We start from the raw sequence: 21,325 nt of genomic DNA, 5'->3' as shown, positions 1-21,325 counted from the left end.
ACGAGAGCTCCAGTCCCCCGCGTTACAAGAACTAAGTTCAGATAAACTTCAATGATGGGTTCTGTTCTCTTGATTTGGAATTTGACACTCAAATGCTTGGTGGAATCAATAAGGTTTGTACAAACTCTTCTCTGATTCGAACTTGGTAGAAAGTTTGGTGTTGGCAGGCATCTGCAGATTTGTTCCAACTGGGAGAATAGAGTGGTCTGGAGATAAGGGAGAGATCATGAACATTGTGAAGGAGCTAAGAATGGTGAGTTTGGGTAACCCGCAGCTGTACAACTCGTAGTTAATAACCGCTAAGGCTTCAACGCGCGGCATTCTTCTGAAGTCATTAACATTATTGCCGCAGTATGCTTGGCAAGTTCTAAACGGGTTCGTAATGATTGCCGCAGTATTCTTATGAAGTTTAGTTAGCGCCAAAGCCAAACATTTCCCAGTACCTAGATCACGTTGGGGTAAATTGACGTGGTGTTCCTATCCGCCCCCATACAATCACAGAAGAAAATCGTGACCCCCTCTACGGACGAGAACATGCAACTGAACCAACAGATGAGGACAATTTCGTCATAACACCAAAAACTTGGACAAATGGTTCAACATACAACGTGCTTCCACCCCCTTCTATTGCTCCCTTAAGTGTTGTCTACAACCTAACACCCTAAAGCCACCTTCTTCCACAACTCTGTGAAATGTCTCTCTCGTTCTTCCACCCCATCCTCCAAGCTGCTGCGTCCAGGTGGCCGGTGTTTCTCTACATGACCACCTGGACGCTTCTTTTGTCAGTCACAGTGGCCTTGGCGTCTTTCTCTCCTGAGATTGCGTTCCTCACGGCGATATCACCCTTCTCACCCTTAGCCAAGTCTTGCACCGGAGAGGGGTTTGTTAGGTTACCCTTGGATTATCCGAGAGAGTCAATGTGCTTCCCGGCTCACATGATTCAGCGATCTAGCTTGGATTTCTTCGTGCCGACGGTGTTTGCCGCCTTGATCGTGGCGGGGTCGGTTTTGGTCGTGCGGTCCTTGGGCTTATGGGAGGGTGAGAGACGCAGAGAGGTTGATCATGAATTGGTGTAGAGAAACCCAATTATATGATGAATTGGTTTCCTTTTTTTTATTTTTTTTTATTTTTATTTTTTAATTTTTAATTTTGGCTGTTTTTGAGTTTCTGGGAAAGCTCAAAATACCATTTCATACAATATTATCATCCAGTGTGAGCAGCTTCTAAATGCACATAAGAATTTAATTAGCACAACCAGTGAAAAAACTAAAATTTGACAATGACTAACTGGAATTTAGACATATAAGTCTATTTGTCTAAACAAATTTATATGATTTAGCAGCCTTGTTTATAAAGGGTTTTTTTTGTTGTTGTAATTTTTAACAAAGGATATTATCTACGCTAAAGGAGATGAGATGAGTTTTGCCTCGCAATGGGCTACCAATGTAGTTCAAATTCGTATTTGGTGAGAATCGAACCTAAGACCTCTCACTTATAAATGAACAGGAATATCATTGGACTGTAGTACTAAGTAGTTATAAAGGGTTATTAATGTTTTTTTTTTCTTTTAACAAACAATATTATCTACACTAAAGGATGGAGAAGTGGACTAAGTCTCACACCCGTTAGCTATAATAATGTGGTTTAAATTCATATTTGGCGAAAATCGAACCTAAATCTCTTACTTACAAATAAAGAGAAATATACCAAAGGTTATTAATGTTAACACTGGAATTAAGAAACAATTGGGTCCATAGCTCAGTGGTAGAGCATTTGACTGCAGATCAAGAGGTCACCGGTTCGAACCCGGTTGGGCCCTCATATATTTTAATGTTGTTCTTATTTTTGCTGCTATTTACAGATAAATGCCCAATTTGATAATGTGGAGTGGATTTTTTTACAATAAAAAAAAAAATCTTTTTGGTTGAAATTTGCAAAGCATGATAAAATCACATGAAATGTGTAAACCCCCTCTAGCTAATACTTTGTCACATGAAAATATTGTTTACCTACTTATCACATAATCACATTTATCTTACAACATTGAAAATGCATATTTTCTCCAATTTCAGTTGTGTAAAAGATTTATAAAGATCCAATATTATTTTAAGTAACTATTCTATTTTAGTAAGGGAGATGATTTTCACGCATCCATTCTTATTTATGACCATCAGATTAAAGGTATCAAACGAAAACAATAGCAGAGATCAAATATGAGTGTGTGATGTTAAAAAGGGTGTGTGTTTTCCATTTGTCATTTACTAAATTTATATAAATCTTTTAAGTATGTATGTAAATGCACTCTTGAATGTAATCGTGTTTGCTTTAGTTGCTAGTTGAGATTTATAGATAAAACCAATTGGAACCACCGAACCTGATCACTCATGTTATTTGTTACATGATGCTACTTCTCATCGATCTACTTGTAAAATTCCGTATTAAAAAAAATGATTATATATGTATGTGTGGGTAATTATTTTTACATAATGATTTTATTAGATTTCAAAATCTTTTTTGCAACGAAATTATTTCAAAAAAAAACTAGCTAGTATTATTTCATGTTCATATGTAATTGGAAATGTTTTTAGTTTGACTTGGAGAAGGGTGATTATATGAGATTGGCTTGATATTTTTACCAAATAAGGGTGTGTTGACAAGTTAATGATTGGTGATTATTCACCATCTAAAATGAAAGGCTGGGAGTCTAGCATTGTATACGTTGGTATCTTGCAGGTGACAACATCTTGGGGTTATTAGGAGTGCGCAAGTGAAGAGGTGGAAGTCTTGCATTGTATACGTTGGTATCTTGCAGGTGACAACATCTTGGGGTTAGGAGTGCGCAAGTGAAGAAGTGGAAGTCTTGCATTGTATACGTTGGTATCTTGCAGGTGACAACATCTTGGGGTTATTAGGAGTGCGCAAGTGAAGAAGTGGAAGTCTTGCATTGTATACGTTGGTATCTTGCAGGTGGCAACATCTTGCCGTTATTAGGAGTGCGCAAGTGAAGACATGTGTAATATCCAGAAGTAGCAACTGGTGGTATGATTCCATTCCATATAAATTAATGAAGGAGAAGAGCTAGAAGGAAGGGAAGAACACATAGGAAAAAGAAGGAAAAACCGCCTCTCCGTTACAGACCATTCTTCTCACTCACCAGTTATTTTACCTTATGTAAAGGCTCTAAACCACCTTCACAATATTTTGTAAATCTCTTGTACATAATGAAATCCAAATGCATGTGCAAGTCGATTTACCGAACTACAAATGAAAGGAAGAAGATAGCATTAGAAAGCAAAGGAAACAAAAATGGATGCTCTTGGTCATCATCACGTCAAGCTCACCATGGCCAACCCAAATCCTTATCTCTTTATCATCAACTTAGTCTCATCTTTCACATATCAAACTTCTACAAACCAAAACCACGAACTCACATATCGTCATAAAATGCTATCCTACATATTTATCACCACCAAAAGCTGCACTGCCAGCAAGAAGTTCGATGTATCAGGGACGCCAACCTGCAACGACAACGTGGCCTTTGGCCAGTCAACCTCACCAATGGGAGTCATGGCAGACGAAGACGATGTCGTGATTAAGACTCGTACAACTGAGAAAGCTATATTCTAACAGAATTGCTCTATGGAACTCAAATGAGGTTATGTATCAATATCACCTAGAGAGAGATGGAGTAAAATGGTACAGTAATATTTCTCAATTATATTATTGTGTGCATTATCAATACTTTATTATTGATAATATAATACAATTTTGGCTATTAATTTTGATTAGTTTTGCAGATTGTATGATTATTATAGAGCATGCAATAATTGACATCCATATTACTTTGCATATACATAAGCATTTATGCAAAGTAAGAAAAAGAGCCGTGTTGCTGTAAACATGAATTTTCCGTAGCAAATAACAAAAGAACACATGTACAAAGTAAATTTGTATTAATGAATTAGTAGGGTTAACAATCTTTGTTTACAAATTTCCTCTTATTTGATCTCCGAAAGATGTGTAGATGTGTAGGTTGTTGATCCAAGGGTCATGATGCCGTTGACTTGGTCTCGGATGAACGGTTGCCGAGAGGTTTTGGCTCTTGGTGAATGGAAGGATTGACACGGGTAATAGTGCTTGATGATTTTTCGAAGGTTGGGTGAAGAATGCATAGAACTTTATGAATTCTTCTGAGTTTTTTGGGGCTTTGGGTGCTTGAACTTTGGCAACGTCTGCTTGAATGATTTCTGGATCCTTTTCTTTGTCTTGGAACCTTAATATTTCTAAACTCTCCAAGCCTTGACTACGAATGGATTTGGCCTTGATTGTGGGCTTGATTAATTGACAAAAAACCAAGACTCGATTTGTGGGCCAGTTCATGATTTGACTCCATCAGTTAATATTTGATTTAATTAAATTAAAACCAAATAAATTAATTAATTCCTTTCAGCATAGTGTTGACACGTGTCTCTCTTGATGACTCTTTCGATTTTGATGAGTCACATCCATGTGTACGATTTGTGAGACACATGGCGTATGCCACTTATGCCCTAACATGTCGAAACCTTAATGTGTTGGTGAACATTTATTTCACTAAAATTTTGATGTCTACAGTTGTGTCAAGTACTCACTTGTGTTAAGTGTTTGACTTGTGAAGATATTCAATGGCTGAAGAATGCCTTAAATATAAAATAATGAAATCTTGTATATGCCAAGAGCCAGGGGAAAAGTTTGAATATACAATTGAGCATTAGGGGAAGTGCCTTTATAATAAAGTGAAAATTGAGAATTTAATTCTGAAAAATTGGTTTTAAGGGGTGAACGAGAGTTAACTCATATTTTAAGGTATTCAGAGTCAAGTGGTATAAGCATGATATGAGACGTGCAGGTTTGGGTGCCTTAGGTATGTGTTAGCGGAATTAGAAGGGAGTGAGTCCATGCATCTCATTGGCATATACTTTATGCATTTGAAAGAATTGTTACGATTTAATTATTATTTAGTTGGTAGTTTTGGTTGTTAAGTAACTTGTGCACTAATTTTTATTCTGATGCGTATTCGATAAATTTTACGTTGTAAACTCAAGTGTAAATTTAGTTACAAATTTTAAATAATATTTTCTTTCATCATGTCTTGATTATAGAATTTATTTCTATAACTAAGATACGGCTTTCACCCTAACTCGTGAATAGTTTTTATTCATGGGTCGAGACGTGACACTACCGTTGTTGTTATGCAATGACAAGGCCAGACTTCACCTTTGTTGTCAAAAGTTGTTATTCACTACAACTTTTTCAATCTCTCTCTACTTTCTACACAAGATGTGAAACGATTGAACATAATTTCTTGTTAGTAGAAATCCATTCTGGAGATTTTGGTTTTGATTTTCTATCACTTCCTTTTTTAACTTCTACATTATTTCTCTTAATTTTGTCTGTTGATTCTCGTTTGTTTTATTCAACCCAATTAAAAACATTTCCAATTTTGAGAATAAAAGAAAATAGTCTCGGACAAAAAGGAAAAAAAAGAAAAATGTGGCAATCATCCACCATTCAAACGAAAAATTGAAAGTTGTAAATGTAGTCTTAAAACTTTCATAAGAGGAAAATGCTTGTATCTGAGATCGTTATTCAAAGTCTCGACAACTCCTCGCTTTCACTCGCATATAAAACGTGATCTTACATGTTGGATAAGAAAATGCTTATTTTTTGCAGTGCTCTTGAGTCTTGATAACTCGTATATAATCGCACTTTCTCTTCTAGAACTCAAATTTGACAAAGTGGAACAAAATCCGATTTCTAGAGGGTTAAGTGGGAAGATTGATTTCTAGGGAAAAAGTGAGACTAGAATCGAGCTCCAAGGGCATTGCAAAAAAAAAAAATCCATAAAAATTTAGAGAATGTCAGTTTTGTGGGATTCACACTTAAGTGGTGAAAAAATTAAGTCCTAGAGAAAAGGAACATCAGAATCGGGTTTGAAGAGGCATTGCAAATGTAAACGCCAAGTGACAAACAAAGAACCAAAATACAATAGTGGCTACATCTGGGTTTGAATCGGAGGTCTTTAGTGGCGAAATTTGAATTCCGAAAAAAAAAATAAAAATGACTTGAAAACTTTGAGTTTTAATAATAAAGACAAAATAAAGGGTAACATGAATAGTACTATGTTTGATTTTTTAGTACAAAAATGTAGTTTTTCGTTAAAGTGAATAGTATCGCGAATTTTTCGTTAAAACTCCAAAAAAAAAAAAAAGGAGATTAGAGTTGAGTTCCAAGAGCCATTGCATGTAAAGCACAAAGGGCAAACAAAGAACGAAAAAATAATAGTGGCTTCGCCCGGGTTCGAACCGGAGACCTTCAGTGTGTTAGACTGACGTGATAACCAACTACACCACGAAACCTTGACGGTCAGAATTTGCTTCTTAACATATATATATATCACTTCAAACTCCCACCTCTCTCCTCTAGAAAACCCTAACCCTCTCTCTCCACTAGAAAACCCTAACACCCCCCCCCCTCTCTCTCTCTCTCCACTTTCTCGCTCCTAGGGTTTCGTTTCTTGCTCTAGTCAAACAAGATGCAGGACCCTCTAAGCATGTCCCTGGACGACCTCATCAAGACCAGCAAGAAATCCGGATCCGGTAACAGCCGAGGTCGCGGCGGCCGGGGGCCCTCGGGACCCGGACCCGCCCGCCGCTTGCCCAATCGCGGCGCCAATCGCGCGGCGCCGTACGTGGCTGCGCCCAAGGTAGAAGCAAATCTCTGGCTTTGGCTCTGATCTGATCTTATCTTCTCCAATTGAAATAGAATTGAGTTAATATATTTTGGGGATTTAGGCGCCGGAGACTGCGTGGCAACACGACATGTATGGGGATCTTGGGGCGGCGGCGTACGCGGCTCCAGCTGGAAGAGCCTCGGCTATCGAAACTGGAACCAAGCTCTACATCTCCAATCTCGATTATGGCGTTTCCAACGAGGACATTAAGGTAGAGTTCCCTGTTATTTCAAAATTCTAATGAAAATTTGGATCTGTTTCTTTAGAAGCTGATTTCGATTTGTGATTTGTGAATCCATCAAAATTGTGATTTGTGATTTGTGAATCCATCAAAACTACATTAAGCTAGAGTTCCCTGTTATCGTATGGATTGTATTTGGATGTTGGATTTGAAACTAAAATTGTTCGAATTGAAATTCTTATTGTAAATGGTTTGAATTTGAATTCACATGTAGTTTTGATGGTTCAAGAATTGGTTTTTTAAGTCGGCGCTACATCGAAAATCCCTTTATTGCCTTCTTTCAACAGTCTAATCAAATAACTAAGAATTCGAATCTGCATATTCTGGTAACTTGGTGCTTTATCTTTTGGACTGAATCAAAAGTTTGCTTTTGCTGCTACGATCCTCATTTGTTCTGTTGCTTTGTATGGTATTTATTAGTTGGTTTCTGGTTACAAATTTGATGGATTCAATTGGAGTTTGAGTTTTATTACATTTTACAATTTGGATTTCCTAAAGTCGAATTGTTATGTACAGGAATTGTTTTCTGAGGTTGGTGACCTGAAACGTTATGGAGTACATTATGACAGAAGTGGGAGATCAAAGGTATCTTGTCAAGTTTCGTATTATTGGTCCTTCTGGAGAATTTTTTGTGTCCTGCTGTAGTTTAAAACAAAAACCCTTTTCCATAGGGAACAGCAGACGTAGTTTTCTCACGACGAACGGATGCTGCGGCGGCTGTTAAAAGATACAACAATGTTCAACTTGATGGGAAGCCGATGAAGATTGAGATTGTAGGAACGAACATTGGGACACCTGGCGCCCCACCTGCTTACCCGCCTGCTCCTAATGTAGCTTTTGGAAATAGGAATGGACCACCCATGGGGTATGTTGTGTACCATACTTTTTACTATAGAATTAGCTCTCAATGATGTTTGCATTTATACATAATTCGTTTTTTAGTAAATGTCCACTCTCGATGACTTAAAGGATAAGAGGTTATTTGCTTTGTGATTGCTATAATAAGAAGCTCTTGGCATATGTTTGGAATAAGAATGCATCAAGGCGCAAGTTTTGATTTTACATGTGCCGGATGCTGTTGGCCTATTTAAGACCTTGCATTATTGGCTTGGGTCTATTATGGCTCTTTTGCAGGCCATATGTAGGGTCTCTATGGTCGTATTGTAGTGGGAAGTTCTAGAATTTGTAGTCTTTAATATCCTTGATAAAGTTGTAGTTGAGAATTAGTGACTTCGATACGTATTTATTTTGATTAGAATGCATTTGTATGATACTTAAACTGATGTTCCATCATGCCTCGGTTACCCCTTCAAATATAGATGATGTTTTGTCTCATACTTGTGTCTGAGTCGTGAGATGTAGCAGTTGGGAAGACTGAACATATATTATTGTTGGATGTGTGAACACATTATCTGTGCCACATATTAATTTATCTGAAGTCCTGATTGTGTATTTGTTGTGGTTATTGAGCAGTGGACAAAGTAGGGGTGGTGCATTTGGACGTATACGTGGCGGTGGTGGCGGTGGTGGCGGCGGCAGTGGTGGTGGCGGTGGTGGCCGCGGTGGCCGTGGTCCTAGAAGGGGCGGTGGTGGACGTGGAAGTGGAAGAGGCCGTGGTGAAAAGGACCAAAAGGTTTCTGCTGAAGATCTTGATGCCGAGCTAGAGAAGTACCATGCAGCAGCAGAATCAATGCAAGAGTAAATTGAAATCAGCTGTGTGAAGCGTCAGCTATATTACATCTTTTATGGCTCATTAGGTGCTTGGTGATTTGACAACCTCATCTATTTTCTGTATTTCTATTGAAGCCAGAAATTCCTTGAGAGAGAAAAATCATGCGTAGGAACAACTCTTAGAATCTTGCTTACAGATGTTGGGCGCTTATTATGTTTGTTTAAACATGGGTATGAAATATGTGAGTTAATGGACAGTTTCAGTACTTGAACTGAATTCCTACTTCATTAGCTTCTTCGATCCCCTTTTATACATTCAACAAGTTGGTGGGATCGGGAAGCTTCTCTCTCTGCATCTCCACACGCAAAGACAAAACTGGCTGCAGAACGTGTGAAAGGATTGAGCCTTAGAGAATTCACACAATGCTGCAATGCGTTTGGTCGGTTCTACTGCATGTAAAGTGGCGTACTTCGCATGAGGTAGATATCTCTGTTTTCCTTGGCTTTGAAGTCTTGTTAACCATTTAAGTTATGTCCTTTGTATTTGGTGCAGTTGAGCTGGTTATTTCCTGCTATTTTATGGTAGCTTTCTCTAATATCCTGCCCCAGAAAATGATAGTTTCCATGTTTAACTGGCATTGATCCTGACATTATGCGTATAGAGAAATTGTATGGACTAAACAATAAGCCGGTTCTACATATAGAATTGGGTTACAGAAGTCACCCATGATATTCAGAGATGTGCAGTCCCTTCAGGCTTCCCAGCCCTGGAAGGAGTTCCAGGTATGGCTGTCTTTTGACCGTCTTTATTCGGTGACTCGGTAAAGACAGTGGGGGAGCATGAATCAGGTTCTATCATTCCATGGTTGGAGTTCCATATGCACTACGGAATATTCCATGGTTGGACGGAAAACCTACTTGACTAGGTTTTCCGTCCAAGCGACTAGTTTAACCTAGTCGAATTTTGAAATTGACATTCTTATTTTCTGCTATGATTTTCCTTTTCGTGTTTGGTTCATGAATTCTAAAAGTAGCTCTCTGCACGCCATGTGAACTTTGTAAATCTTTGTGATTCATTTTTGTCTCGATAGTCGAGTAGAATTAGGATGCTAGATAGCGAAAGAGAAATGGCGAAAGACGGGGTTCATGCGCCGAAAAAAATCCTGGTTTCCAAATTTAACACATCACTTTCCTATGTTGTATATTCGTATCTATTTATTTTACCACGTGATTAGGGAGTATGTAGCAAGATATTTAGTACTCCGTAATCGGAATTCAATTCTACATTCTCATTCCGATTACAGATACGTAAACACACCATAAGGGAGAGAAGGTGAACTTAACCTCATAATGGGCTAACAATAATGTGATTCAAATTCGTCTTTGGCGAAAATTAAATTCAAGACCTCTCATTTGTAAAAGGATTCGAATGCAGGACCGCAATATTCTTTTCTGATTTGATTTCCTGTTTAGAAACCTATTGCCGCGACGTTCAAGTAGCGCCATAAACTCTCTGTTACAACTTGTCGTTTTCAACCGGTTTTGTGAAGTTGTAAGGAAACTCTCTCAACGCTATCTTCTCTTGTGGATCGTTTACTTAGTTCGGTTCATTTCAAAGGAAGGCTCACACTGAATAGAATCCGGCAAGGAAAAGCAGATCAAAAGGCAAACAAATACTCCAAATGTGGAACAAACATTCAACCAAATGTGGAAGAAACAAATTTCAATTCCGTCGAAAGAGGGCAAGGGAACAAAATCACATACACAATGCACAACAAACAACTCTGAGCTTCGGTTCCTACTTCCTAGGGGTTCAGTTTTTACCTTTACAGGAAGCTACATCCTTCGAAATTTGCATCATCTAAAACTTTGGCCTTCTCAGCTTCCCCAAACTTGAAAAGATTATTCCCAACAGAGAGTACAATACTGCCTTCACGCAATCCGTTACGAAATTCCAACAAGCGGGCCAGTACCATGGATATAGCAATCGGAAGAACAAGCTTATAAGATGTCGAGGGTATCTGCCAACCTGCACCGTGGAATAAAAGTCATGCTCCATACGTGCTAACCAAAAGGCGTAACGTTTAGAAGTTATCTAATCGGTCTCTAGAAAATACTGGTAAGTCCTTGCATACATTACGTAATTATGTATAATCCATCTGAAGCCACGACCCACGACCACCGAGGATGACTTCTAAAAGCATCATGTAAGGTCCTATTAAGTATATTCTATCAGAATTACGGTCAGCAAATTAACAATAAAGATCTCCGCTTTGCTCACATCCAACCGGAGATGGAATGATTGGTAACACATTACTTGATTTAGATACTAACAAAAGCAGCAAATAATAGTGTTCCAAGCTATTCTCTCTGTTACATGCATGGGTAGGATTCCGTCTCTCTTTAGAAGATGTTTCTTCCTGCTTTGGTTGGGGGTTAGCAGCACAAAGATGGAGATTACTAATATAATCTACATCATATTTAACAGCACATTATTCGAGATAACAAAGATGATAACTAGATACGATTGTGGTAAGACTGCAGTAAAATATCAAGTTTTAACAGACAACAGTTGAGGGAAATATATACTCACGGGAAAAAGCAAATCTAATGCATCCCATGCCGCATGACGAACAGCTCTTGTGGGGTACATTGGACCTCCAGGAGAAGTGAAGCTATACAAACACGCCTTTAACCTCGTACTTGTGGCCATTCTCAGCTCCATTCCTGTTAGATTAAAAATACATTAACCAGAATACGATGCGACTAAACTAGAATACCAGGTTCACATGATTCCTTAAATCTTAAACCTGAAGAATGGTTAGAATATTACCCTGGAGAAGTTTTATATGCGAAAGGTAATGCAGCAATACTGGTTCCACCTTCAGTTTTTGAAGCTGACCAGTAAAGATATATGAACTTCATATTAAATTGTTAATTTATGAATATCACTGCACTGTGTGAACGAAACTACACATAAGTTCTACTGCGTAGAGTGTTTTGAAATTTACCTGATCTGCAAGTTCAATAACAAAGAAGTCCGCTGAACTACCAACCAGAAAAGCGTTGGGAAAAAGAGGAAATGCCCTTAAGAAGCTGTCGAGCTTGTCAACTGCATGAATCAACACATTACTGGAGAATTTACAAATTCTTGATTCAGGGGCTGAAGATGCATTACCAGAAAACCCACCTGAGTTATAAAAAAATATAAACCTCGAGAGTAAAAGAAATAGATCTCGCTGGACCTGAGAATTAATGAAGAATTCTAAAGTTAATTTAAAATGTTGCTTCTACATCAGTACTGGTTCCTCAATCACTATCATGGCTAGAATGACAGTTATCCACACCCAGGAAAAAAAAATTCCCTGTAAAACTGAAAAGGGAAATTCTGACCTGTACAGGAATTTTATTTAACCGTTTGGGCTCCAAAGCAACATCCTCAAGCAGATACTGAAATACAAGGTGTGGTGAAACAACACAAATGTGATAATTATTTCCTACAGTTCTTCAACAACAGCAAATAAATTTCATCTTTAAAAGGGCTCTCTTACACGAAAGAGGGATTGGAATCTCCTTGCATTTGATTGTGTATCAATCCTGCAAATATGCATACAGTACCACTAATAAGCTTGTTAGACAAAATGGAACAAAAGCAGCAAATTAAATTTAGACCTTGGGTGGGGGCTTTCCCATTCCACAAAAGGAACAAAAGAACAAAATTATGAATGGAAAGTTGTCCTTATGTCAGTATATATCGATAGGATGAGCAGCAGCAGCGAAAAGAAAAAATGCTTAATTTTGAGTAAGAACAATGAGAACGGAGCAGATAGACCATTCAAAATGTCCACAAGAGTTTCTTTGTTAGATGACAATTAAATTGTCACACGAGGTTCCTTAAAATAAGTTATTTCTATCTATCTCTGCTAATTTTGAATTCAAAGACACATAAATTAAGGATAGTGCTTTTCACACACCATTTTTTCCTTCTCACACACCCTTGTTAATTTTTGGCCATTGATCTTCTTCAACTCATTCGATCTGACGGCCGAAAATTGGGAAGAGTGTGTGAGAAGTAAAAATGGATGTGTGGACAGAACAAGCAGTACCTACCTAGCACCATGTGATGGAGGAACATATAAACCAAGAGTACTAATTACACAATATATAAATATACATACATACATAAATAAGGAAAAAAGATGCAAAAGATTCATTTTTTTACATAGTATCATCAATCATGCGAGTCCTGTTGAAAAGTGAATAAAAGACATTAAGAATTCAATAGACATTTCACATTACTGGAATGCATCTACAACCACTTGTAAGTCCAATCAACAACAACAACAACAACAACAAAGCCTTATCCCACTAAGTGGGGTGTAAGTCCAATCAACCATTAAAAATAAACAAGTTGATACACACTTATATTCGTACCAGAAAACATTTGTTGCACCTTCAACAAGAGCAGATGAGTAACGAAGAAGTACTTCAGAGTTGTCAAGTTGGACTTCAAACAGCTGGTAAAAGAAAAATTATTAAATACTCTCGGCATCACAGTGGCATAATCAAGACAAAAGAGTGAAGAAGTAACTTCATTAAGTATGTGAACAAAAACTTCATTAATCGAATGTCTGAAAACCAACTGTGACTCATTTGATTAGAACTTTGTATATGAAGAATGTTGTTAACTTCCAAATCAATTTCAATGAGTTTGACAAAGCCATTCTACATGCATGTCCAGTTTAAGAAATATAATTTACGGCCTTTTGGTGCATCCACGTGATATCAGGTGAAAGCTCCAAAAGGTAAACAGAATTAAAGACAAAATTATATTCACAAAAAAAAACCAGCTAGAAGAGATTTTGCATCCTGAATGGCAACTTTTAAAATTGAATGGAAAAGATCAATACACTGGGTGCGAGTTTACATACCCATTTGTGGAACAACAAGGCAAAAATATGAGATGCGAATGACTGGCTCCATAGTTGGACAATCAAATCAAGGATGCGTTTTCCACTCTCAGGCACCCGAACATAATGATCAGTGAGCACATCATAAAAGCATAGCTGTCCTTCGATGCCATCTTCAGCAGGAGAAATTGCATTCTCTTCCCTGCTGAGAATCATTTCTGACATGCAATTTGAACTCCAAAAATGAGAACACCGTCATAAGTATTGCATGCAAAGCCTTACACTTTTAAACAACTTTCCACAACATGCAAAATTAGACTGCAATAAAATTGAAGGAAAACTAATGAAAAAGGCTTGAAAACTTTGAGTTTTAACTAAAATGACAAAACGGTGTTGTAAGTGAATAGTACCGGGATTCACTTTTTAGAGTAAAAATGTGGTTTTTCATTAAAATAGACAGTACCGGAAGCTTTTCGTTAAAGTTTCCATAAATCAATGAATACCCAATGTTCCTGTGAGGCACTTTTAGCCACAAGCTTATGCGGTAGTAAGTACTCATTTGACATGTATTACCAAGGTAGTAACGCAACCATCAAATGTTAAGTCTAAAAAGTAGAAACTTTACTGTAAAATGCCAACCGATTGCAGCAGTATCAGACTGAAAACATTTGATTGTCAAATCCGAAAACTGGCAACTCCACGGAGAATTTCGACTCACCTTTGGCTCGCTCATCGATCTCCAAAGCAATGTCAGCAAACAACTCCTGCAACAAATTCCGCCGCTGCGACGGAGAAGCCAGCGCCTACATCACATTAAACGCACACAAATCTCTACCAAGTTAGGTCAGAATTTCCCAAGTACTTTTCTTATGATTTAACTCCCAAATCCAAAATTAAATGCTCTCCAAATCCGAACTTTCTATACACAAATGCCAAATCACACATTTCCAAAACAATTACCAATTTACCAGCCAGAAAGATTTTCAGTTTCTACCAAAGAAAAAATCGAAAAAAATCATAAAATTTTACAGTAATTTACGTACTGTGATATCCAACAATTTAATCAATTTACGAATTCTGACCACAATTAAAACAATGGTTTCTCAACTAAATTCAAATAGCTGTAATTGTGACAGGAACTTGATTCAATTAACCAGAAATTAAATTTTTCATCAATTCATTTATTTTCCTAGATTTTCTGAGTAACCAAACAGGAAACAAAGAGTTTTTTTTTTTTTGGAAAACGGGAAACAAAGAGTTTGATATACCCGCTGGAGCTTCTTCTCGATCTCTTGCGTCAGCGCGTCGAGATATGCAGAGCTTCGAGGCGAGGAAGAAGCTTGCGCCATGCTGATACAGAACGAAGAGTAATAGCATTACAGACGAACAGAGAGAGAGGTGCAGAAGTCCGAAACCCAAAATCCTTCCGATCCAAACGCGGCCTTAACCGAAACCGACACGGTCTTCGTCTCGGAATTATCGAACAAAGGCATGTGTCAACTCGTGTGTGTGTCGACAATAAGAGACCTGCAGAGATACAGTGGAGCTGCTTTTTGGTCTCCCAGTGAAAATTAATTAAAAAAATGAAAGTAATATTTATTTGGATTTATTTAATAAAAAGGGAGATTGGAAAGTGGGCTGGTGGTGATGTGGCGTGGCGGGGAGGCAATGTGGCGGACGGGCGGGCGGAGAGGAAGTGGTTGGCAATGGAGGTCGGGTCGAGTGCTCGACTGTACGGATTTACTACACGTTGTGCGTATCTAGTTTTTTTTTTTTTTTTTAATTTTGAATAGAGACGATCTTGTATTTCATTCAACTTCACAAACAATTACACGTTGGGTATATAAACTTCAATGATCAATAAATTGTTCTGAAGTGAATTTACGCGTAAAAGAAATAATTGCAAACCCCCTAAAAGGCTACCCCACCGACTGTCGTCAATACAAATCCTAACCCCACGTATCTAGTTTTCTATTTGGGTATGGAAGTTGGATAATTGAATGAGATTTGACTGAGTCACTTTGGAGAGGAAGTAATTGGCTGACTGGTGGAGTAGGATTGGACCACTTGTAAATAAGCATATATTTTTGGTATATATATATAAAAAAAAATAACAAGGAGTTTACGGGGAAAGGAGGTTACGCCATCTCAAGGTTTGGGCATAGCACAAGTTTCGTTGAGGACTTTAGAGTACTTCCACATGTTTTGTCATTGTTGTGGCAAGGGTAGCCCTGCCCAATGGCAATGCCGTTCACTGTAAAAAGTAATTGACATTGTGATACTTCACCTGGTTTGCTATGACCATGACAAACCGGTTAGATTTTTTATTTTTTTTAATACATAGTTCAGTTGTTTAATAATTAGCAGACCGGTTAGATTTTTGCTCTCCATGGGTGGAAGTGCTCTTACGGTGGGGTCTTAGTCCATTTTTTATTTTTATAAATAGTTCACTAACAAAAATTGCTGACAGTAGAACTCGAACTTAAAACTTGTTTTAGCGAAGAGAACAATTCTTATCAATTTAATCAACCCTTGTTGGCATAAATAAGCATATATACATAGTTCTTAAAGTAAAAGACCAAAATTCTGACTTTCCAACACGTTACTGGTCTTCTCAATCAGGTTGACGTTTTAACATAAATAAATAACGTCCACGCAAAGCACGTTGCCATTACGCAATTACTCTTCGAGAACAAGGTCAACTCTTTTTGAACCAGATAAGAAAACCCTAACCTATATGATTTTCTCAGCAACCAAACAGATATCAGAGATGAAAATTACCACAAAAACGAAAAAAATTGAGGCAAAGATTCACTAACAAATCAAACTTATATTACTTCAAACAAGGGTCCAAATTACATCACTACTATAATTGTTATCGACAGATCTAAAGACCAGATCTGAAGAACCCTAACCCTAATTCCCAAAATAAAGGCATAAAATTCCCAATTTAACCCCCGAAACCGTAGAGGGTCCTTCCCTGCCTCTTCAGAGCATACACCACGTCCATGGCGGTCACGGTCTTCCTCCTGGCGTGCTCGGTGTAGGTCACGGCATCACGAATCACGTTCTCCAAAAAGATCTTGAGAACCCCTCTGGTCTCCTCGTAGATCAGACCGCTGATACGCTTCACGCCACCTCTGCGAGCAAGACGGCGAATCGCAGGCTTGGTGATGCCCTGGATGTTGTCCCTCAGCACCTTACGATGTCGTTTCGCTCCTCCCTTGCCCAAGCCCTTGCCTCCCTTTCCACGGCCTGTCATTTCCTCGGAAAATTTTTGGGCGAAGAAGTTTTATTCTTAATTGGGAGGAGAAATTGGAGTTTGATTTGATGGGAAGGCAGACGAAGGGATTTTGTGTATTTATAGTGTTTGGGCTAGGGGTTTGGAATTGGGAAAGGTTGCCGGTGGTGATATCGGCCGTTCGATGCGGATGCTTATCGATGGCTGAGAGAGTCGATCCGCGTCGTATTGTAAAAGTGGATTTGCGTCGTTGATGGTGTGTGAATCTACGGTGTGGAATTCTACAATTTTTGTGTGGCACGGATTGTGCTTTTTCGTGAGAGTGGCGGTTTTTTGAAAGGCGAGCCCAAGAGAACAGAGGGAGTTGTCCGAATTTTGTGTTTGAAATTTGAGGTTTTTTTTTCGCTTGAAAATTGTGGGAAAAATAGGCGCGCAGCACGTAACAACAGCCTCAGAGTTCTCTCTCTTCTCTATCAAAACTAAAATGCGTATCAGGAAGAAATTGGGAGATATTATTTTTAAAAAAATGAGATTTTAAAATTTTGAGTTTTAACGATAAGGATAAAATAAATGATAAAGTGAATAATATCATGTTTGACTTTTTAGTGTAAAAATATGGTTTTTCGTTAAAATGAATAGTACTACAAGCTTTTCGTTAAAACTCATATTATTTTATCCTGGAAAAAGTCACTATAAATATATATAGTTCCATATAGGGTTTGAAAAAAAGAATTTGTTACTGGTCTAAAATATCCATAATATCCCGATATTTCCATCGAAATTTCCGTGTTTTTGAACTACCGATATTTCCGATATCATCGATATTTTAGATCTTGCTAAGTCACTCATGTATCTTACCATGCAATGTATAAAGTGTAAAATATTGTACTAATTCATTATATATAAATGATTATGGTGTGTTTAAACTTCTTTCATTAATTACTATATATTTTCTACGCTCACAATGTTTGCCAGCTAGCTATATAATCAATTTAAATCAGTTATATTTATCATACAATGCATTTCCTTCCAATTTTTTTGTGATAAACTAATAGATAATTTACTAAATAAACATTCTGCAAAGTTTCAATAAAAATTTCCAAGTTTTTCTTACAATTTTCGTAGTTTTTATTTAATTTTTATCGATATCGATAATATCCCGATATTTCCATCGAAATTTTCGTGTTTTTGAACTACCGATATTTCCGATATCATCGATATTACTTGACTGAGAGAGATTCTTTTATAAAGATCTAAAGATATTTTTTTGAACCACATATAGAGCCTTTGACTGGGATGCTCTAATGAACACGAATTTTATAGTTGGGTTGTCGAATATTCAAATTGCTACAATACAAAATTATTCAGCTATTTGTATAAAATCATCGCACATTCAAATAATTAAATATCTGAAAAATTAAAATGCATTACAATTTGTACAATTAAAGCCATGAGCAAGAGATATGATTCCTTCTCTCGAAGCATCATGACACGCATTAAAATGATGCACGATCAAGGCTCAAATCTAGGAATTAAACAATACTCCTCTATGCTACAATGAAACCATGTAACGTATACAATGTGGCATGACTGCAACATATCAAAATTGGCTCATTCGTTACAGCCTAAACAAAGAAAATTAACAAAAAGAGAACAACTCGACAGAGGATACCTTCTTAAAGACGTTGTTCTATCGATTTTATTCAATTTGTGCCTTATGTGCATCCGACTTAGGTATCAGAGAGTGGTTACGCGCAGCTGGCTGGTAAATCGCACGATGGTGATCAGAATGAGGTTGAAACGCCTCTGTGAGTCTTTTCATTCTCGAAATGGTGGACCGCCATGACGAAGCCTTAGCTGATCCCTTTATAAATATAAAAAACAAAACAAACAAACTCTCTACATTTTCACATATTGAATCTCGCTATTTGGTGATTTTCTCCATTTGGCAAGCATAACAAAAGACAACAGCCACATGCGCATCAACATCGACAGTTAGTATTTGAACCAGAAAAAAACATCAACGGTTGGTTTTTCTCTGCTCAACGATTGGGTTCAGGCAGGTTGAAGCCCACTATTTAAATTTTGATAGCTAGATTTTGTCATTTGCTCACTTAATCATACCTGGAGTAACTGAAAAGTCAAAAACAAAAAGATGCCTTTTAACTCTGTTACTTCCTCCGTTTATTTCATTCAATTGAAAAGCTCTTGAGCCGACAGGAAACTTTGAGGGAAGTTACATAGACTCAATTCCCTCTTTTCTTTCTTTGAAAAATAACAAGAATTCCCTCCATTTCTCTGTTTCTTAAAGTAAAAACCTTAAAAGTTAGAAGTTGTTTTCTCACAAACTCAAACCCATATTTCAATTGAAAAGCTCTTGAGCCGTTGGGCAATCACAATAAGGCTACCGCCAAAAATTTTTGCTTTTTCAGTTTAGGGTTTTTCCAATTTTGGATGGAGACTTAGCCTCATCACAACAGGGCTGCCAACAATCTGAAGTCCATCTTCTTCCTCATTCTTATCATAAGAAGGAGAGAAAATGGAGGAAAATTGCCCTACTAGAAAAGGGAAAAAAAGGGGGGAAAATAACCCTTCCATTGATGAAGTAATTTCTCTTTCTGAATGATTCGAAAAGTTTTTTTTTTGTTAAAATGCTTTGTTTGGGAATTGTCATTATCTTGGTCTTTAATTGAGTTTGTGTGAGGCAATGAAGTTTTGAAGCATATATAAATTTGGTTCAAATAAAACATTGGTTACCTGCTAAATGATATATGCTCAAGGTTCTAAAAAACGCTAGGCACTAGTCGGGCAGCGGGCTAGCGCCTAGTGCCTAGACAGCTAGGCTGTGCCTAGCGGATTTAGGTAAATTTCTTGTATATCTTGTAAATAAGTGCATATTGACACCTAAAAAAAGAACTATACTTGTATGAATAATAAAATAACGATAAAATGCAAATTAGGTACATTATTTCCATAAGTATTGGATGAACTTGTAGTAAATCCATTATTTGCAAATTAGATACACCATTTCCATAAGTATATCACCATGAAACCAAAAAAGAAAAAGGGAGTTTTAATGAAAATGGCTTGAACTAAGTTTATTTTAATAAAAAACCACCCTATACTATTATTTAACCAAAAGGGCTTCATATTTAATCATAAGGACAAAACTAATTTATATTAGACCCATAAACATTTAACACACACGGGCTGAACTAAACGCCCAAAACGAAATGATTTTTTTTTCCACCTTTGCCCCTAACAGCAATGTTATTTTGTCATCCAAATCTGTTAGAAATAAACTTTCCTTATTTACAAGTATGCCATTACGTCAGCCAGTTCTTTCCTTCTTTCTTATTTCTTGTGGCTGTTCGTTCCCCCTTCAAGTTTTGGTTTTTTTTTTCTTCTTGTCGTCCGCCTTCCTCCTGAAAGGGAGGTAAAACTCATCGTGGGTGATGGAGAGTGGCCACCTCCTCAAACCATTTTGCACGTTTAAAGAAAATGGGAGCAATTGCTTCACCAATTACCTTTTTTATTATATATATTTTAATATTATTTTATTAATTGATCACTTATTTGTAATTAGGTGGTTCAGATTCTTTTGTTGATCAATTTTCACCCTTACTTTTGCTTACCATATAGAACCCACTTTCCTAGAATGCAGGAGCCACTTCCATTGGAAATTATCCCAGATTCATTTTCAGTTTTTGAGACTTTGTAGATTTGCCAGTGGGGTCTCAACTCTTGACGGATAAAACAATGGTCTTGTAGATTTGCCCGTAAAGCTTCGGTATTTTCACCGCCTCGGGTGTTTTCAACACCACCACCTTCTCCTTATTATTTGCCTTTACACGAAGTGTTGCTCGTGGCTTTGTTCTGTCCCAGCAACAACCTGAAAACAAATCAACAAAAAATGCATTGATATCATACTAACAATTTGATACTTTACATCTTCAAGTAAAAAAAAAAGAAAAAAAGATCAAATAGCTACAATATTTCCCCAAGTAAACAAAATTATCAATTATAAACATTGAACACTAACTATTTCTCGAATTGGATAGGGGTACCGTTACTATATGTTAAATAGAACACTACTACTATTATTTCTTAAACTGAACACTAGCTCTATCACTATTTTTTAAACTGAGCACTGGTACTATCACTATTCTTAAATTAACACTAACTATTTCGTAAACTGAGCACTCGTATTATCACTATTTCTTAAACTGAATACTCACTATTTTGTATACTGAACACGGGTATTATCATTATTTCTTAAACTTAACACTAATATTATTACTATTTCTTAAACTGAATACTGATTATTTTTTAAGCTAAACACTAACTATTTTTAGAATTAAACACATGTACTGTCACCATTTCTTAAACTAAACACTGATTATTTCTAGAACTGAAAAATGACTATTTATTAAATTGAAAACTTGCTCTATCGTTATTTCTTAAACTAAATACTAACCATTTTTCAAATT

General features: G+C 37.1%; 4 protein-coding genes and 2 non-coding genes across 9 annotated transcripts; 3 read left to right on the top strand and 3 right to left on the bottom strand.

The window, feature by feature from the left end:
* Positions 1-692: 692 nt before the first annotated feature.
* LOC126616934 (uncharacterized) lies at positions 693-1,076 on the top strand. Its single transcript, XM_050285050.1, has one exon. The coding sequence runs from the start codon at positions 693-695 to the stop codon at positions 1,074-1,076; it is 384 nt and encodes a 127-aa protein (XP_050141007.1).
* Positions 1,077-1,747: 671 nt separating this feature from the next.
* On the top strand, positions 1,748-1,819 carry TRNAC-GCA (transfer RNA cysteine (anticodon GCA)). The gene has a single exon. It is a non-coding gene; the product is annotated as a tRNA-Cys (tRNA).
* Positions 1,820-6,324: 4,505 nt separating this feature from the next.
* TRNAV-AAC (transfer RNA valine (anticodon AAC)) lies at positions 6,325-6,398 on the bottom strand. The gene has a single exon. It is a non-coding gene; the product is annotated as a tRNA-Val (tRNA).
* A 47-nt stretch (positions 6,399-6,445) lies between these two features.
* Positions 6,446-8,967, top strand: LOC126615269 (THO complex subunit 4A-like). Its single transcript, XM_050283085.1, has 5 exons — positions 6,446-6,745; positions 6,834-6,983; positions 7,530-7,598; positions 7,685-7,878; positions 8,487-8,967. Exons 1-5 carry the CDS (start codon positions 6,575-6,577, stop codon positions 8,713-8,715), a joined length of 813 nt encoding a protein of 270 aa, XP_050139042.1. The 5' UTR covers positions 6,446-6,574; the 3' UTR covers positions 8,716-8,967.
* A 1,415-nt stretch (positions 8,968-10,382) lies between these two features.
* Positions 10,383-15,312, bottom strand: LOC126615267 (uncharacterized). 4 transcript variants are annotated; one of them, XR_007620720.1, is made up of 12 exons: positions 14,863-15,307; positions 14,313-14,397; positions 13,616-13,812; positions 13,119-13,201; positions 12,236-12,281; positions 12,078-12,134; positions 11,875-11,929; positions 11,696-11,796; positions 11,518-11,581; positions 11,278-11,411; positions 10,820-10,899; positions 10,565-10,713 (listed from the first exon to the last, which is right to left on the bottom strand). XR_007620720.1 is itself a non-coding variant. In XM_050283082.1 (12 exons), exons 1-11 carry the CDS (start codon positions 14,941-14,943, stop codon positions 10,821-10,823), a joined length of 996 nt encoding a protein of 331 aa, XP_050139039.1. In that variant the 5' UTR covers positions 14,944-15,312; the 3' UTR covers positions 10,565-10,713; position 10,820. The 4 variants fall into 4 exon arrangements, 3 of the variants coding, with proteins under 3 accessions (XP_050139038.1, XP_050139039.1, XP_050139040.1); XM_050283082.1 differs by having other exon boundaries at positions 10,820-10,913; positions 14,863-15,312; XM_050283081.1 differs by lacking the exon at positions 10,820-10,899 and having other exon boundaries at positions 10,383-10,713; positions 14,863-15,292.
* Positions 15,313-16,404: 1,092 nt separating this feature from the next.
* On the bottom strand, positions 16,405-16,943 carry LOC126615270 (histone H4-like). The gene has a single exon (XM_050283086.1). It carries the CDS (start codon positions 16,854-16,856, stop codon positions 16,545-16,547), a length of 312 nt encoding a protein of 103 aa, XP_050139043.1. The 5' UTR covers positions 16,857-16,943; the 3' UTR covers positions 16,405-16,544.
* Between the last annotated feature and the right edge of the window lie 4,382 nt (positions 16,944-21,325).

The sequence above is a fragment of the Malus sylvestris genome, chromosome 3, assembly GCF_916048215.2.
Source record: "Malus sylvestris chromosome 3, drMalSylv7.2, whole genome shotgun sequence".
Lineage (NCBI taxonomy): Eukaryota > Viridiplantae > Streptophyta > Magnoliopsida > Rosales > Rosaceae > Malus > Malus sylvestris.
This window is presented reverse-complemented; position numbering and strand designations above follow the sequence as displayed.

Bases quoted from the DNA above. Each gene is read 5' to 3' on its own strand.
- LOC126616934 (XM_050285050.1), top strand. From the start codon at position 693: ATGTCTCTCTCGTTCTTCCACCCCATCCTCCAAGCTGCTGCGTCCAGG.
- LOC126615269 (XM_050283085.1), top strand. From the start codon at position 6,575: ATGCAGGACCCTCTAAGCATGTCCCTGGACGACCTCATCAAGACCAGC. The intron at 6,984-7,529 runs GTAGAGTTCCCT...TGTTATGTACAG, and splicing joins TTTCCAACGAGGACATTAAG to GAATTGTTTTCTGAGGTTGG. The intron at 7,599-7,684 runs GTATCTTGTCAA...CCTTTTCCATAG, and splicing joins ACAGAAGTGGGAGATCAAAG to GGAACAGCAGACGTAGTTTT.
- LOC126615267 (XM_050283081.1), bottom strand. From the start codon at position 14,943: ATGGCGCAAGCTTCTTCCTCGCCTCGAAGCTCTGCATATCTCGACGCG. The intron at 13,202-13,615 runs GTATGTAAACTC...TTCTTTTACCAG, and splicing joins CCTTGTTGTTCCACAAATGG to CTGTTTGAAGTCCAACTTGA. The intron at 11,797-11,874 runs GTGGGTTTTCTG...TGATTCATGCAG, and splicing joins TATATTTTTTTATAACTCAG to TTGACAAGCTCGACAGCTTC.
- LOC126615270 (XM_050283086.1), bottom strand. From the start codon at position 16,856: ATGACAGGCCGTGGAAAGGGAGGCAAGGGCTTGGGCAAGGGAGGAGCG.